General features: G+C 32.8%; 1 protein-coding gene across 1 annotated transcript in view; it reads left to right on the top strand.

Moving 5' to 3' along the window:
- Positions 1-15,919, top strand: part of STPG2 (sperm tail PG-rich repeat containing 2) — a 931,943-nt gene that overhangs the window by 263,801 nt on the left and 652,223 nt on the right. The window contains exon 9 of the mRNA XM_030819148.1: positions 9,345-9,504. Coding sequence (XP_030675008.1) covers positions 9,345-9,504 — 160 coding nt within the window. The remainder of the gene's footprint in view (positions 1-9,344; positions 9,505-15,919) is intronic.

The raw sequence follows: 15,919 nt of genomic DNA, 5'->3' as shown, positions 1-15,919 counted from the left end.
ACTTCAAGTTCTGTGGTATTTTAGTAGCACTACCTTAAAATGATTCCTATTTATATACAAGGGATAATTCTTGCCATACCGAACCAAAGTAGATGACGTTAAGATTCATTTGATTTTAAAAAGTATGAACATAAATTGATTGGAATCTTACTTGTAGACATTTCTCTAGGGTTAGTGAATAATTTCCCTAACCCTGCTATTTAAATTCACACATCTCTCACAACTCATGTTCAAAATTTACTTCAAGTTTATCAAGGTGATTTTTAATGCCATATCCAAATCTGTTCAACTGGTACTAGGAGCAATTAGGTCCTTTTTAAAGAATTTCTCTGTCTTTACATTCAACATTACAAAAGAATTAACTTTTAGACTAAAAGTAGAACTCTGAAGAATGGATATTATGTCAATTAGAGCTATTATAATTGGAGATAATCTGCTTATTCTCTGCCTCAGTAGCATTAGCATTTGCCGGAAGAGAAAGGTTATATAGGCCATTTCTGTTCTTGTATTTTACTTTAATATGCTGAGATACACATTTTTTTTCTATAAAACTAATGTCAAAGGTGGTCATGAAAACTTAAGCATTAAAAGTCAAAGTCTACTTTTTGATAGCAAAGAGAAGAAAATGCATCTCACATTAAATATTAATCAAATTTTACTACCTGGAGACACTCCGTAATGAATTTGTGAAAGTACTTGATCAAAGTTTTAATGGACATATTTCTACTTCTATATCATTTCTGAGATTATAAACTATATCCACCTTTGTTAGAAACAGGAACATCTTTAGCGAAAGCAATATTCGAAAAATATTTATACAACACAGAAAGGTGAACAAAAGTAAAAGCCAGCTTTGTATTTTTAGGCTTTGCTAAATAAAGAATATAGAACTGATTACATGTGAGGTAGATTTAAGCATTGTATGGGTTGAAAATACTTTCAAGGCATAGTGTCAGCCCTACTGTCATGGAAGTACTCAACAACAAGGCTAAACAAAAAGAAAGCCTCAAGGTAGACAGATACTGTTAGACTCATTCATGCACTCATAACTCACATATTCATTCACTGATTAAAAAATATGTGTCAATCACTTACTGTTTGCAAAGACATTTACCATTCTGGGAGATGCAATGGTGTGCAAAATAGAGGCTTTCTGAACACTCAAGGAGCTCTCTCATTCCTATGGTGATGGGTGATATTAAACAAATAATTAGAGACTTGTTTAATTGCGAATGTAATAACTGCTGCATACTTAAGAGCTGTGTGTTCTGAGAACATATCAGAGCTGAAAGAGCTAATGAATTCAGGGAAGATTTGAGACCCAAAGGATTAACAAGAATTAGAGACTAAAGTGAATGAATAAACCATGGTCAGAAAGCTTTTGACAAAGATAGTTCAATATTACACATAGTTTCTGAAGTGAGTTAATTTTTTACAGTTCTAATGACCTCAAAAACAGAGAGCTATTATGACTGAGATTATTAGTTTCTTACCCAGTATTCATTCATTCTTTCTTGCTTGCTAACAGAAGCCAATTTTATTTAGAATAACAATGTGCCCAGGTAAAGCAACTACTTTTTTGGGGTTCCCTTGCAGCTTGAGGGTGGTTATTTGTCACAGTTTTAACCAGTGCGAAGAAAATAGAAGTTACTAGATTAGGCTTTCAGAAAAGGCTTCAGAAAAGGCTTTTATAGTTGTTATACAATTTTTGATTTTTACCCTTTCTCTGCTTTATTTTCGAAATAAAAACATTATGACAGGAGCTACAGTCAATATCTTGAGAGAATATAAGGATGAGGGTCACAGCCTAAATACGATGCAGCAAAAAACATGAAAGGACCTAAATACTTGATGATATTATGGAGCTTGTATGCCCCTAGATTCCTGCTGTCATTTTTCACTAATTTGAAAGAATAATAGAAAAAATGCTCCATAAATTTGAAGGGTAAATTGAATCTTATTTGAAGAAATTTTGTCTTCCTTCTCATCAGACAGCTTTATCTTCTTCTTGCCCTTATGTAAACAAAGTAGTAAATTTCAAATATATATGGTATATTTGTTCAGTGTGCTATTTATGTTTATGTATTTATGCAAATAATGAATAATAAAATAATTTAGAAGAGTAAGATATCACTTCTAGCTAGGGTTCTCAAGAACGCTTAATGAAAGAGATTCTACTTGAACTGGCTTTTACAGTTGTAAATTTGCCTTCAAATTGAAAAGAGGCTTTGGATGCCAAGGAGAGTTTCCTGAAATTTTTTCCCCTAGGCACTGGGGATCCAATGAGGGTTTTTAGCAGGTTTATGTCATTTTTAGTACAATAATTTATTGGCTACTAGCATGCAAATAGTTGGGGACTAGAAGACCTAAAGCCGAAATAAGCAGTTAGTACAACTGCCAAGTAATAAGTATTTTGGAGCGCATGCCAGGATCTTTTTGGTAGTAAAGGACAGAAAAGTCTAAGGTGAGAGAGGTTACAATAGATATAACCTTGGTCATTTTTAGATATGCGAGAGAAAGGTGAACAAAAGTGAAAGCCAGCTTTGTATTTTTAGGCTTGGCTAAATAAAGAGTTTTTGTAAGTCAATGAGGAAAGAACACATCATTTGGTAGTTGCAGGTAAGGGAAGATAATAAGTTTTATCTTAAGGCTGTCTGAGGATAATGATGTGCAAATGTCCAGAACACAAACACAACTTAAACTTTGTGATTTAAATATGACTGGTATAATGTTATGTTGCAGGAATTAGGTTAAGTCCATTGTGTTATTCCTATGTGATTTTGACTATCAGCACTTTTTGTTATTTTTTTACTGAGCTTTGAAGTATCATGTTTTCCAGGCAATTCTAATTCCTTTCATAAAACAGAATTGGCCTAAATGGTCTTTTCCATTGTGCCAGGAGAGGATGGAAATAAAGTCCGTATTTTCCATTTTTACCTATTACTTACAATTAATACTATAATTTTATATCTATATTAAAATATTTTGTCCTATCAAAATAACACATTCCTTTCTACGTCATGTATTTTATGAGGCATATGTTTACAATGATGAATATTAGAGATGTTAAAAATGGCAAGGATGACATTAGTAATTATAATTTGCAACATGTAAAACAAAGATAATTTGATTATCATCTGAAATGCCTTTCTTCTTCATAGAACCAAGTTTAAGTAATTTGGATAAGCAGATTGACAAATTGCTTAAACAAAGTTTTCTGAATATTTAGGCAAACATAACTATTTATAGCCTATAAATTTTTTCATCATATATATTTGATTAAAGATTTTGCTTGAAAGTTTTGAAAGTTTGAAGTCTTCTTAAGTCACTTCAATGATAATGACAAGCTTCATTATAAAAGAAGTTCTATATGACTTAAAATTATGTATTTAAGAATTTGAAATAAAATTTTAGACTAGAATATACTTAACTATGAAATAACAGCTAGAACAAGTTATAAGATATATAGGCACAGAAATGGAAGAACATTTATTTCATAACTTGAAAGAGGAAGTAGTTCTGGTTTAATTGCTCAGAATTTTAACTCTAGTGTATTGCATGAATTTCTTTCATATACCTGTTTCTATCAGACCTAGACCTACTGCATATTGTTGCAGGCCGTTCTCTCCAATAAGAGTTTGTCTCCTAAGCAAAGACTGAGATTTCACTCTGCCTTTGTGGTCCTGTGCCCTCCATGTTGCCTTCCTTTTTTTTTTTTTTTTTTTTGGAGATGGAGTCTCACACTGTCACCAGGCTGGAGTGCAGTGGCATCATCTCGGCTCACTGCAACCTCCGCCTCCCGGGTTCAAGCGATTCTCCTGCTTCAGCCTCCCGAGTAGCTGGGATTACAGGCACATGCCACCACGCCTGGCTAATTTTTGTATTTTTAGTAGAGATGGGGTTTCACCATGTTGGTCAGGCTGGTCTCGAACTCCTGATCTCGTGATCCAACCGCCTCAGTCTCCCAAATTGCTGGGATTATAGGCATGAGCCACCATGCCCAGTGGCCTTCCTGGTTTTTTGATTGAGAGTCTGAAGTTCCCTTTCCCTTCTTTCCCGCATATTCCACCCTTCAGTGTTTTCTACTTTAGCTTTGTATCCCATTTAGATTCAAAATATGGCAACTATCTTGAGTAAGAAACTTGTATTTTTGTCAGTCTTTGCTCTAGTGTGACTTTGTCTCCTAGGCATCACTAGATTACAGGAGATTTTACTCTGTCTTTCCAGTCCAGACCTCTATCCTTTTGCCTGCTTCAGTATTCAGTAAATACTTTATAGTAAAGAATCAGTGATGATGAGTTCAGGTTCCTCTGAGTTTAGGCTGAGGTTCAGGTTCAGAAGTTCAGGCTCCCTTCTCTCAGCCTTTATTCTCTCATAGTCATGGTATACTATGTGATTTTCAAAAGCCCCACAAATTCTTTCTTTTTCTCTTAGAATAATCTGTGACAATACCAGTCTTTAGCCCTTGCCCAGACTTAGTAAATGCCTACAGGAATGGAATACAGCTTGTAATCTCAATTTACATAGGAAGGTCTCTTCTACTTTTTGGAATTTAGCACAAAAATCCTCCTATTATTACCAATCTCTGATGTCTTTCAAACAATAATTTTAAAATTTTACTATTTCTGAGATTTAATGCAGAGGTTTATCAAAACGTACTGTTTATCAGTAATAGTTTATCAAAGCTTACTCATTGATGGAAATCCAGGAGTGGCTATTTTGATTCCAGATAAAATCTGTTAAAACAAAAAGCAATTTAGAAGTAAATGGTCATGGTCGGTCAATATTTTTAAAATGTTTAATTAACCAGAATAATATGATAATTTAAATTTGTATGCACAGCTCCACATATATGCAAAGCAAATATTGACATAAATAACTTTAAGGAGAAAGAGACAAATTCAAACATAAAGATAACCCTGTTCTATATATTTAGCTAGATCTATTCTATCTTAATAGATCAAACAGAATAAACCACCTTATAATGTTACTTACTAAGAAAAAATGAGAAATGGCTTAAATGACAAATTTCAGAAATGAAAAGAAGGACATCTCTACAGATTCTGAAAGCAAAAAGCAAAGAGTTTGCATTATTAACAAATTTGAAATTTGAAAACTTAGGTGAAATGGACAACAAATCTCATTAAAGAAAAAAAATGGAGTTGCTATCTTATCTTAAAATGTTCACTTTTCAACCAAAACTTATTAGATATGTAAATATCAGCTATTAATTTTTTTTCAAAGAATTAATGGAACTTATGATTAAATAATTAAATAAAAACATGCTAGCAGTGAGCCAATAGAAAATCTCAATGGATAATAGAAGCAAGCAAAGAAACAAACAAAAGAACAAAAATAATTCTAGAGTTGTAAAGTACAAAAACATAAATAAAAAATTTACTGACTTGACTCAGGAGATTTGAGAGGGCAGAAGACATAATTAATTAACTGAAAGATAGATCAATAGAAATCATTGAATATGAGAAACGGAGAACAGGATTGAACAATATGAGTAGTTTGAGACCTGTGGGTCAATGTCAAGTATTTTAGCATATGGATAATAAAAGTCCCAGAAGGAGAGGTGAGAAAGAAAGGAACAGAAAAAATATTTGAAGACATAATTGCTGAAAACTGTCCGAATGTAATAAAAAACCACTAATCTATGAATCCAGGAAGTTCAATGAACTCCAAGTAGAATACATTTAAGGAGAATTCACACTTAGACACATTATAGTCAAACTAGTGAAAGAGAACAAAGGTAACATCTTGAAAGCAACAGGAAAAAGGAAACTTATATAGTGGAAACAATATCACTAATGGTAGGTTTCTCATCAGAATCAGTGGAGGTCAGAAATTAGTGAAATGACATGCAAAAGGCTGAGAGTAAAAAATTTCAAGCAAAAAAATCTATTAGTAAAACTATCATTCAAAAATGAATATGAAATAAAAATATTTCCAGATCTTTTACCATTGCATGGTAAGGGAAAATTTTATTCTGAGACTAAAACTTGAGGTCAATCTTTATTTGCAATGTGCTACAATGTGGGAGACAATTTAGGGATTGAATTCTCCATTCCTTTCTGTGGCTGAGGGGTTTACTTGTTGCTGTTTTGTAACCAAAGTTTTTGAAGATCAGAGCATACATGTAGTTTCACATGTCTGAGATCAGAGAGTATATGAAATTTCATATGTCAAAATAGCAGGGAACATTGAATGAAATTGGAAAAATTCTGAATTTGTATGAAATTAGGAGGTTTCATACCTCCTGAAATGTCTTGATTCTGGAAAAATTCAGTTTTTCCAATTTCATTCAGTTGGAAATTCTGAATCCTTTTCATACAAATTCTGAATTTTGTATGAAATCAGACCAAGAAATATTAATCTCTTGGTCTCTGTGGTTACAGGTCAGTCAGGCTTGAGTTTTAAGTGAGTTATTGTGTGGGTATTGAGCAAGTAGAATTTTATAGGAACTTTGACTTGACAGAAATGACTAAAATCACAAAGTATGTGAAATGGTTTTGCCAAAATACACAGGCTGACCCACCTTCCTCTGAAGTAGGTTGAAACCAGTGAATTCTTTTTAAACTTCCTGGAACACTGCCTTTATGTGATTCTCAACAACTTAAGTATTTTTGATTTGTTTGTAGCTTAAAATACTAGAGACTTCCCTTTTAATATCCCATTAGCATCTCTCTTCAGGCAAGGTAGATATCACTGAGGGGTTCATGAGTCCTATACCTAATAAAGATAATAATGCCAATGGCAATGATGATAGCAATGAAAGCCAACACTGGTACTCCTTGTGTGTCAGAAAACATTTTAAGAATTTTATGCACATTGATTATATGAAATCTATGCTTCTTTATGTTATTTTAGGGTAGGGCTTTGGTTTTCCAGATGAGGAAGTCAGGACACTAAGCCTATGACCAGGATTCATGTTCTAGCTAAAAAATGAGACCAGGAAGATGAGAGCCAGACATTTTTAACTTTTGTGTTGGGACCCAGATTCTCTGCTGTATAATGTGGAATTTCCCAAATGCAAGAACAGGATTTAAATATTGGCATGAGAAAAAAGTCATGCAATAAGCCAAAAAGAGAAAAAAAACTTTGAGAAATGTCTATTGTATCCATTCTTCATGTCCCTTCTTTATTTTCTGTGATGTATAAAGAGCCACCAACAAATTCGATGATCTCATCTACAAATACTATTTTTCCCTGACGATGGTATTCAACTCATTTAGGGTACTTTACAGTGTACAGGTGTTGTTTAAATTATTGTTACTAGACAGAGTTTCAGATTTGTCCTATTAATCATCAGCTTAGGATATTTACTTGAAATGTTAATCTCTTGGTCAGATAAAATGAGAATTTAAGATGAGTAGCAAGACGAAGGAACATCAGTAAAGTAGATAAGCAGGGAATACATTTCAGAGAAAAATAAATATACATAGGAACAGGTGGTCATGAACAAGGGTAATATACATTGGATTGGTAAGAGAGGCAGGGAATCTACTGGAATTTAAGGAACTAGTTTGACAAACTTTTCCAGGCGTGAACAAACTATTGTTAAAGAACACTGATCACTGACACAGTTTCTTGTGTTTGCTTCAAGTTATTTAAAAAAATAGTTTCTGTGTGGCAGTAGCCAAATTTATCAATTATATCCAGTCTAGACACTGGAAGAAGAAATAGATGGTGACACCAGGTAGGGTGTTACAGGAAATGGGAACAATAATGGCTTCTGATAAGAAAACTAAAGTGTATAGTAGGCACAATCAAGATCTTCGCAAAGCTTTCCTATTTACACTAGGCATATTGTATGCACAGGATCTCTTTGTGTTTTTATAATCTCTTCCAGTTTCTTTTCACATACCATAGAGGCAGCCCCAAAAGATACACAAATAATCCATGGAAATATTGCCTCTATTGCTTATTTTCAGCCTACCTTTACTGTATATACTCTTGATGCAAGCAAAAAGAAAATAGCTTCCAGCATTTCTTAGGTGACTTACCTATCATGACATTTCATGTTTAACATGGGACTCAAACCAGAAGTGGGGGTTTCATGTAAGAATCCCCTACCCTAGTCATGATCTTACCATATTTTGTGATTCTTTGGAAGTGGAAGATAATGTTGTTAGCATATGCTTGAGGGTGATAATATGGATGTAAGGAACAAGAAAAAATATGTTTTCTAAAATATGGCTCCTAGAGGGACTTCAAAAATATGCTTTCTCAGTATCCAAATTTGTTTGACTTATTTGAAACTTTAAAATATTTCCCTGTTAGCTCAAACTCTGATTGGTCAGCCTTTGTTTTTGCATTGAAATTAGCTTTTCTAGAATAGTAAGATTCACTTAACCCTTCTATAGAAACAGGTACCAAGCTAAGTACTTTACTCATTTTAACTAATTTAATCCTCAGAATAATATTATAAAATAAGTACTATCATTTTTCTCACTTTTCATATGCAAAAACTCAGGATCACAGAGGGTAAGTGGCTTGCTTAAGGTACATAGCTAGTAAGCAGCAGATATTTGGAACCTAGGAAGTCTAGTGCCAGAGTCCACATGCTTAGCCATAAGACTTTCCTGCCTTCTGGGAAATCATTAACACTTAAAAAGTTTTAGTGTTTATATGTAATCTAGGTGAACAGATTTCAAAGGAATATGTTATAATTTGAGGAAAATGAGTTTAAAAAAGTTTTCACTGATATCTCAGTTTAGCTAATTGTATAAGGCATTACTTGCCCAACAAATATATGGCACTTATATTTCATTCAGTTTAGAATTAATTATTATTATATTTATTAATATCCATGTGGGTTCATGTTGATTAAAAATGTTACTATGACTGCAGTTCATATAAAGAACCATAAATGATGAAAGAGGAAGCCTTCTAACTTTATTGTAATCTATTAAAGATGAACTAAGCAGTCTCATTTTGTAGAATAAGTAAAGCAATGTTCACTTAAAACAGTAAAGCAGGAATAGTTCTGCTGCTTAGGAAAACAGGTAATCATTGCTCTCATTCTTGTAAGCAATTTGATTTTCAGGTCTTAAATTGAATATATTTGATCTATATCATGAAAGCTATTTTTTAAAGAATATGATCCTAAAGTTCATACTTGTGTTTATTTTACTTTAATTTTGGTAAATAAATTTACATTTTTATTAGGTGGGCTAGATTTAAGAATTCTTTTTTAAGTTTCTATTTTTAATGTTTAATTAATAAAAGTTTTAGGATTTTTCTACTTATTGCTTACTGTAACCATGCATCTGATATCTTCTTGGATATTTTCTATATAAGATATATTTATGCTCATCTATTAAATTTTTTTTCAGGTTATTCCAGCGCCAGGCAGCTATGATGTTCACAAATCATATGAGATGTCCCAAGTTAAGCATGAATATATGCCACCTCGTAGTTTAGTGGCTAAAGGAAAACATGCCTCTTTTCTTAGTGCAACTCCTCGGTGCCTAGAAAAAATGACTGATGGGCCAGGTAAGTCTAGATAGTCCTTATAAAGCTATGAGGAAAAAAATTCTAAGGTTTCCATATTAAAACAGCTAGACTTATTGATAGGTTCTTGGAGACTGAAAAGTTAAGCAAAATAGTGTATAACAAAACCATTTTCTCATCAGTGCTATAACAAAATAACATTGAACTAAACAACATTATTTGAGGACCTGCTGTGTTGTACATCGTTTTGCTTAAAGTTGCAGTTTCCGAGAACCCATCCATGATGTTATGTGAGGACTTACTGTGATTGTAAACACACATTTGCATTTACCCTGACTCTCTTAAGTGTGTAGGTCAAAAACCAAAAAGGAAAATACTTATTCAGTGAAAGATTTAAGTTATTTTTTCAAATGTAAGAAGATTTTGGGGGAGGGTGGGTTATGTCTCTCAATTTTACCAAAGACAATTTTACCACTTTTACTAAAGGTAATAAAGTCATCCAGCATTGTATTAGGGAAAAAAACAGAACTCATAACATGCTAAAGTTGTTAGAGGAGAAAGGCACTTTACCCTGATTTGGAAAATCAGTCATATAGAAGATATACATCAAGGCAGAATTATTTTTATTTTTTTCAAATATAAAGAAAGAAGCTATATTAAAAAGATAAACATTTATTTGAGCATTTACAATTCCAGAAATAATTTTAATTTTTAAAATTTGATGGTTTTAGCTATCAGTAACAGCATTCTTGTTCTAAAGCAGTAACACTTGCTGGAAATGAAGGTAAGTCAGTTATTATGCTGTTTTACACAGGCAAACTAGATCGATAACAGGAACAATCATTTTCAACAGTAAATTACAGGTGTATTCCCACTAAACAACCATACTGTTGTAATGAATTTTTATGAGAATATGGAGAAAAAAATTGAAACAGAATGAAGAAACCCTTTTTTCCAAAGTTTTTAATGAAAAACTAAAACAGGAGAATATAACTTATCCAGCAAGTAATACTTGGACAGCCCGAGATCTAGAGGCTTGCTTTGTTTCTCATTGCCTTTTAAGAATCAGGCATATTGCCAGCTTATAGATCCATTTTAAGTTGAAATTTCACTTTTTATTTTCTTTTTCTTCTCTTGAGTTATTACACCATGTTGATTTTGTGAGGTTTTAGCTTTGCTGTGAAGTAGGATTCAAACTCCTGTAGTGTGTCCCTGATTACACTCAAATGTGGTCACCCAGGGAAATAAGTTCTTTGAAGTTTCAGCACCATCACCATCATCAAGCACAATCAATTAAATAAGAAATAATATTAATCTCAGGGTCTCATGAAGTAAATTATGTTGAGTATCATATTTCCTGATATTTTTTGTCTGTCTTCCTTTACTCTCCTCTGCATAAAAATTCTTACAGATGGAATGCAAAATAAGAGTTTCAGTTAAGTGCCAGGATTCACACTATGACTTTTCATTGCTTCAGTATTTAGCATAGGGCAAGTAAATTAGCTAATTGTTTCATTAGTTTCTGTTTTTCACAATTGAGATATTTGTCACCTACTTGCCTCATGAGAATACAAAAGATTAATGAGAAGTATATTTCAAAGTCATTTTCAGAATCTTTGAGGCTCCTTTGAAGTATAAGATCTTATCATAATATGAAATATATTTCTTCTTAATGTTAAGCCAACACTAACTTCTAAAAGAATTTGAGAGTTAAGGGAAATGTCTTCATTTGGAAGACAGTTATTATTTGGAAGTCAAAGACATAGTGACTGTCAAAGTCACTGTACAACTGCAGAGCAGACAGCTTGTGAAATGAAAAGAGTTTATCATGTTGGTTAATACCAGTAATTCATGAAGTTTGCTATCCTGCATCTTAAAGTGGCCCATACTTCAAAGGGATAATAACAGAAACCCCCATGTCTCTATTATCAACACATTAGAAAAAGCCATATGGACCTCTGAGGCTATTATCTGATACCATGATATAGGAAATTTTGTATCCTCTGACATGTAGATATTGTAGTAATTATGGAATTATTCTTTTAAATTTAATCTGCTACCTTAAGGTATACCATCCAAAATATTGCTCTAACATAGATTTAGTAGGTGCCCAGGGCCAATTCAATTAATATCATGCTGTATTCTGGTAATTGAAGATTAACTTTCCTTTGTCTAGACTCTGTTACATTGATCTAATCAAGGACAAGATTCAAGTGCGATATTATTAAGTCTCTAAATAGGTTCCTAATATTTAAATAGAGTTTTACTTTGTTTTTTTTGATCAATATAACAAAAAATTGTCTATTCTTTTTAATATTAATATATACATACTAATATTGTTTTTGCTTTAAAATGAAAATAGCCCATTTCTGTTTGTAATTTACACCTTAACTTTTGCTAGGGACAACTAATACATGACATCATTTGATATTTAAAAAATTATTATATAATCAAAAGATACAGTGATAATAATTCCATTTGTTATATGGTGTGGTCAATGTTTATCTTATGAATGATCGCCTTTCATATCATAATGTTCTTAGTATCAAAATGAGAAAAGAAGTTTCTTTACCCTATTATTTCTCTTTTAAACATTGGTAATTTTGTTTTGGGAAAGACCTTTTTTGGTAGGATGCAAAATTTCTTATACATCAGATAAAATTAGTATTGTTATATGTATATATGTATGAACACATAAATAAAACTATAACATTGTCTGACTTAATTTGGAGAGCATGATATGCATATTTGTTACTTGGGTCATGACATTAGTAGAAAGAATGCTGTGCCTCATAGAACTTAAAAAAATGTACATTGTTGTCTTTCTATCTATATAGAGAATTATTGGAAAATTAAAATTGATTAGTGGATATCTTACATTTGTAGGTAAAAGTGTTAAGAACTGAGGTTGATGCATACATGAATAATTGTAATCTCATGGGATTTATGGAACTTATAAGACATTCAATAACTCATGTTATAGCCATGTATTTATTTCAAGTTATTTTAGATATTTATTTAGAGATATGAAAATGGTTTTATTTATAAGTAAAGTTTTTTGGAATATACTTAAGAGGGACAAAACTTATTTTCATTAGTCTAAATTAAAGAAGGAAATAGTACATCTAGAATCAGTATATTATATGCCCTTTAGTGTTGGTGTGACTAATAAAACACATTAGAATTGTCTAATGAAGAAATAATTAAATGAGGCATATCTCATTGTAAAGCAGTCTTTTCTTATTACACCAAGTTTTAATTCATGGATATGTAATTGATTTTGTGATTGATCCAACTCAGGTAAAGTGAAATTGTTAAGTGGAAAAGTATTTAAGCATCACTTTATCTCTCACACTGACCTGTTTTTAGTCACGGGTTGGGGGCAGGGGTATGCTCAACAAATTTAAAAAGAAAATGGATATAAACATTGTTGAGAGTGTGGAAAATTGAGGACCCTCATACATTGTGTTGAAAGTATAAATTTATATCAGTGTTTCTTAAGGGCAGGTTGGCAGAATGTTTCAAATATTCATGCCATTTGACCCTAGAATTCTGCTTCTAAGATCATCCTAAGGCAATTATTGATACCAAAACTTAAACATCAAGGACTTCATTAAAAAAGTAATAAAAAGTCCAAAATGTCCTAAATGGAAAGAAAAGTGGAGTTTAGTTAATTTGGATACATCACTGACTAGAGTCCTATGAAAATATTAGAAATGTTATATGATTTTTTTAAACATGGGAAGATCTTGGTCACAAGATAAGATTAATTTATTCAATCAATTAACAAATATGTCTTGAGACTATCTTATATATTAAGCACTCTTCCAGGGACTTGTGATACAGTAAATATTCTTGTCTCATAGAGCTTAATATTAACTTTAATTAATAATATAATTTATTAACTGAATATTAATTTATTGTTATTTATTATCAGTTATTAATTAAATATTGTTAATATTAATTATTAATTAATAATGAATAATATATTCTGTGATACAGTAAATACTCTTGTTTATAGAACTTAATTTCAGATATGAGACATTTAATAAATGAAGAGGTAGATTGATAGATTAATAGAGGAAGAAGGAAAATCAAGCATTTTTAAATTCCATGGGGACAAACAAGAGGTAAAAGGATTGAGAGTTTAGAGTGGATGGTGAATCAATTCCAAATAATGTTAATGGGGAAGGCTTCACTGAGAAATTAATAAAGGCATACTTTGGCAATATGGCTTGGTTTGGTTACATACCACTGCAGTGAAACTAAGATTGCAATAAAGCAAGTCACATGAGTTTTTTGATTTCCCAGTACATATAAAATATGTTTACACTATACTATAGCCTATTAAGTGTGCAATAGCATTATGTCTAAATAAAACAACGTAAATGGCTTAATTAAAAATACTGAATTGCTAAAAAAAAAAACTGCTAACAATCATTTGAGCTTTCAGCGAGTCTTTTTCTCCTGGAGGGTCTTGCTTCATTGTTGGTGGCTGCTGAAAAGTCAGAATTTTGGTTACTAAAGGTTGGGGTGGCTCTGGAAATTTCTTAAAATAAGACAACAATGAAATTAGCCACATTGATTGACCCTTCCTTTCATGAGATTTCTCTGTGGCGTCTGATGTGGCTTGATAGCACTTGACCCACAATAGAACTTCTTTAAAAATGGGGTTAATCCTCCCTAACCCTACCACTGTTTTATCATCTAAGTTTATTTAATAAGTTTATCTAATATTGGAAATCCCTTGTTGTTATTTCAACAGTGTTCACAGCATCTTCACCAGGAGTAAATCCCATCTCAAGGAACAACTTTCTTTGCTCATCCACAAGAATCAACTCTCCATCCCTTCAAGTTTAATCATGAAATTTTAGCAATTCAGTCATCTTCAGGCCCCACTTCTAATTCTAGTTATTTTGCTGTTTCCACCATACATGCAGTTACTTCCTCTGCTGAAATCTTGAACCCCTTAATTCATGAGGAATGGAATCAACCTTTTTCAAACTTCTGTTTATGTTGATATTTTGACATCTTCCCATGAATCATGAATGTTCTTAATGATATCTATGATGGTATAGCCTTTCCAGAAGGTTTTAAATTTACTTTGCCCAGATCCCAGAGGATTCACTCTGTATGGTGGCCATAGCCTTACAAAATGTATTTTTAAACTAAGACTTGAAAGCTGAAATTAGTTTTTGATCCATGGGCTTCAGAATGGATGTTGTATTAGCAGGCATGAAAATAACACTAATTTCTGTGTGCATCTCCATCAGAGCTCTTGGGTGACAAGGTGCCTTATCAACAAGTAGTAACACTTTTATTTTGTAAGTGAAAGCAAGTTTATTAAGAAAATAAAGGAATAAAGAATGGCTACTCCATAGACAGAGCAGCCCTAGGGGCTGTTGGTTGTCCATTTTTATAGTTATTTCTTGATTATATACTAAACAAGGGGTGGATTATTCATGAGTTTTCTGGCATTTCTTAGAACTGAGGATTCCTTCCATTTTTAGACCATATAGGATAACTTTATGACATTGCCATGGCATTTGTAAGCTGTTGTGGCACTGGTGGGAGTGTATCAGTGAGGATGACCAGAGGTCACTCTCGTCACCATCTTGGTTTTGATTGGATTTAGCTGGCTTCTTTACTGCATGCTGTTTTATCAGCAAGGGCTTTACGACCTGTATCTTGTGCCGACCTCCTATCTAATCCTGTGAATTAGAATGAGCAACTTAACTGGGAATGCAGCCCAGCATGTCTCAGCCTTATTTTACCCAAGCACTACTTAAGATGGAGGCACTCTGATTCAAATGCCTCTGACATTTTCCCCCTCCCTTTTATAAGAGAACCCTTAATCCTAAGGGTTTGAGAGGGATGAAGATCCATCTTCTGTAACTTTAGGCTGAACAGGGGTGATAATATTGCTGCCTAACTATTGGGTCTCTTGCATTCAGGGTAGAGAGCAGCTCAGTCAGAAAGTGTAGGTATGGTCAGGGCAATACATAACTCTTCAGTACCAAGAAAAGGTGAGATCCATCCCTCTTGTTTCTTCTGAGCAGCAGCCAGAGATCGCTGGTCAAACACAGGAATAAGCAGGGTTAGTCTAAATTGTACAAAAAACTCAAAAACAACTGATGAGAGTAGCATCTAATAGCATGTGTACCATATTTCTTGAAACATATTTTTTTCTCTCTCCCGTCTCCCATTTTTAATAAAGACAAATCATAGTATGACCAGTTTGCTTTATTATATTTGGCCTGATTATCTGTATAAGGTGCAGCAAGAATAATAATTATTTTTTATTATACTTTAAGTTTTGGGGTACATGTACAGAGTGTGCATGTTTGTTACATAGGTATACATGTGCCATGTTGGTTTGCAGCATCCATCACCCCTTCGTCTACATTAAGTATTTCTCCTAGTGCTATCCCTCCCCTAGCACCCCACCCCGCAACAG

Source organism: Nomascus leucogenys, chromosome 9 (assembly GCF_006542625.1).
Source record: "Nomascus leucogenys isolate Asia chromosome 9, Asia_NLE_v1, whole genome shotgun sequence".
Lineage (NCBI taxonomy): Eukaryota > Metazoa > Chordata > Mammalia > Primates > Hylobatidae > Nomascus > Nomascus leucogenys.
This window is presented reverse-complemented; position numbering and strand designations above follow the sequence as displayed.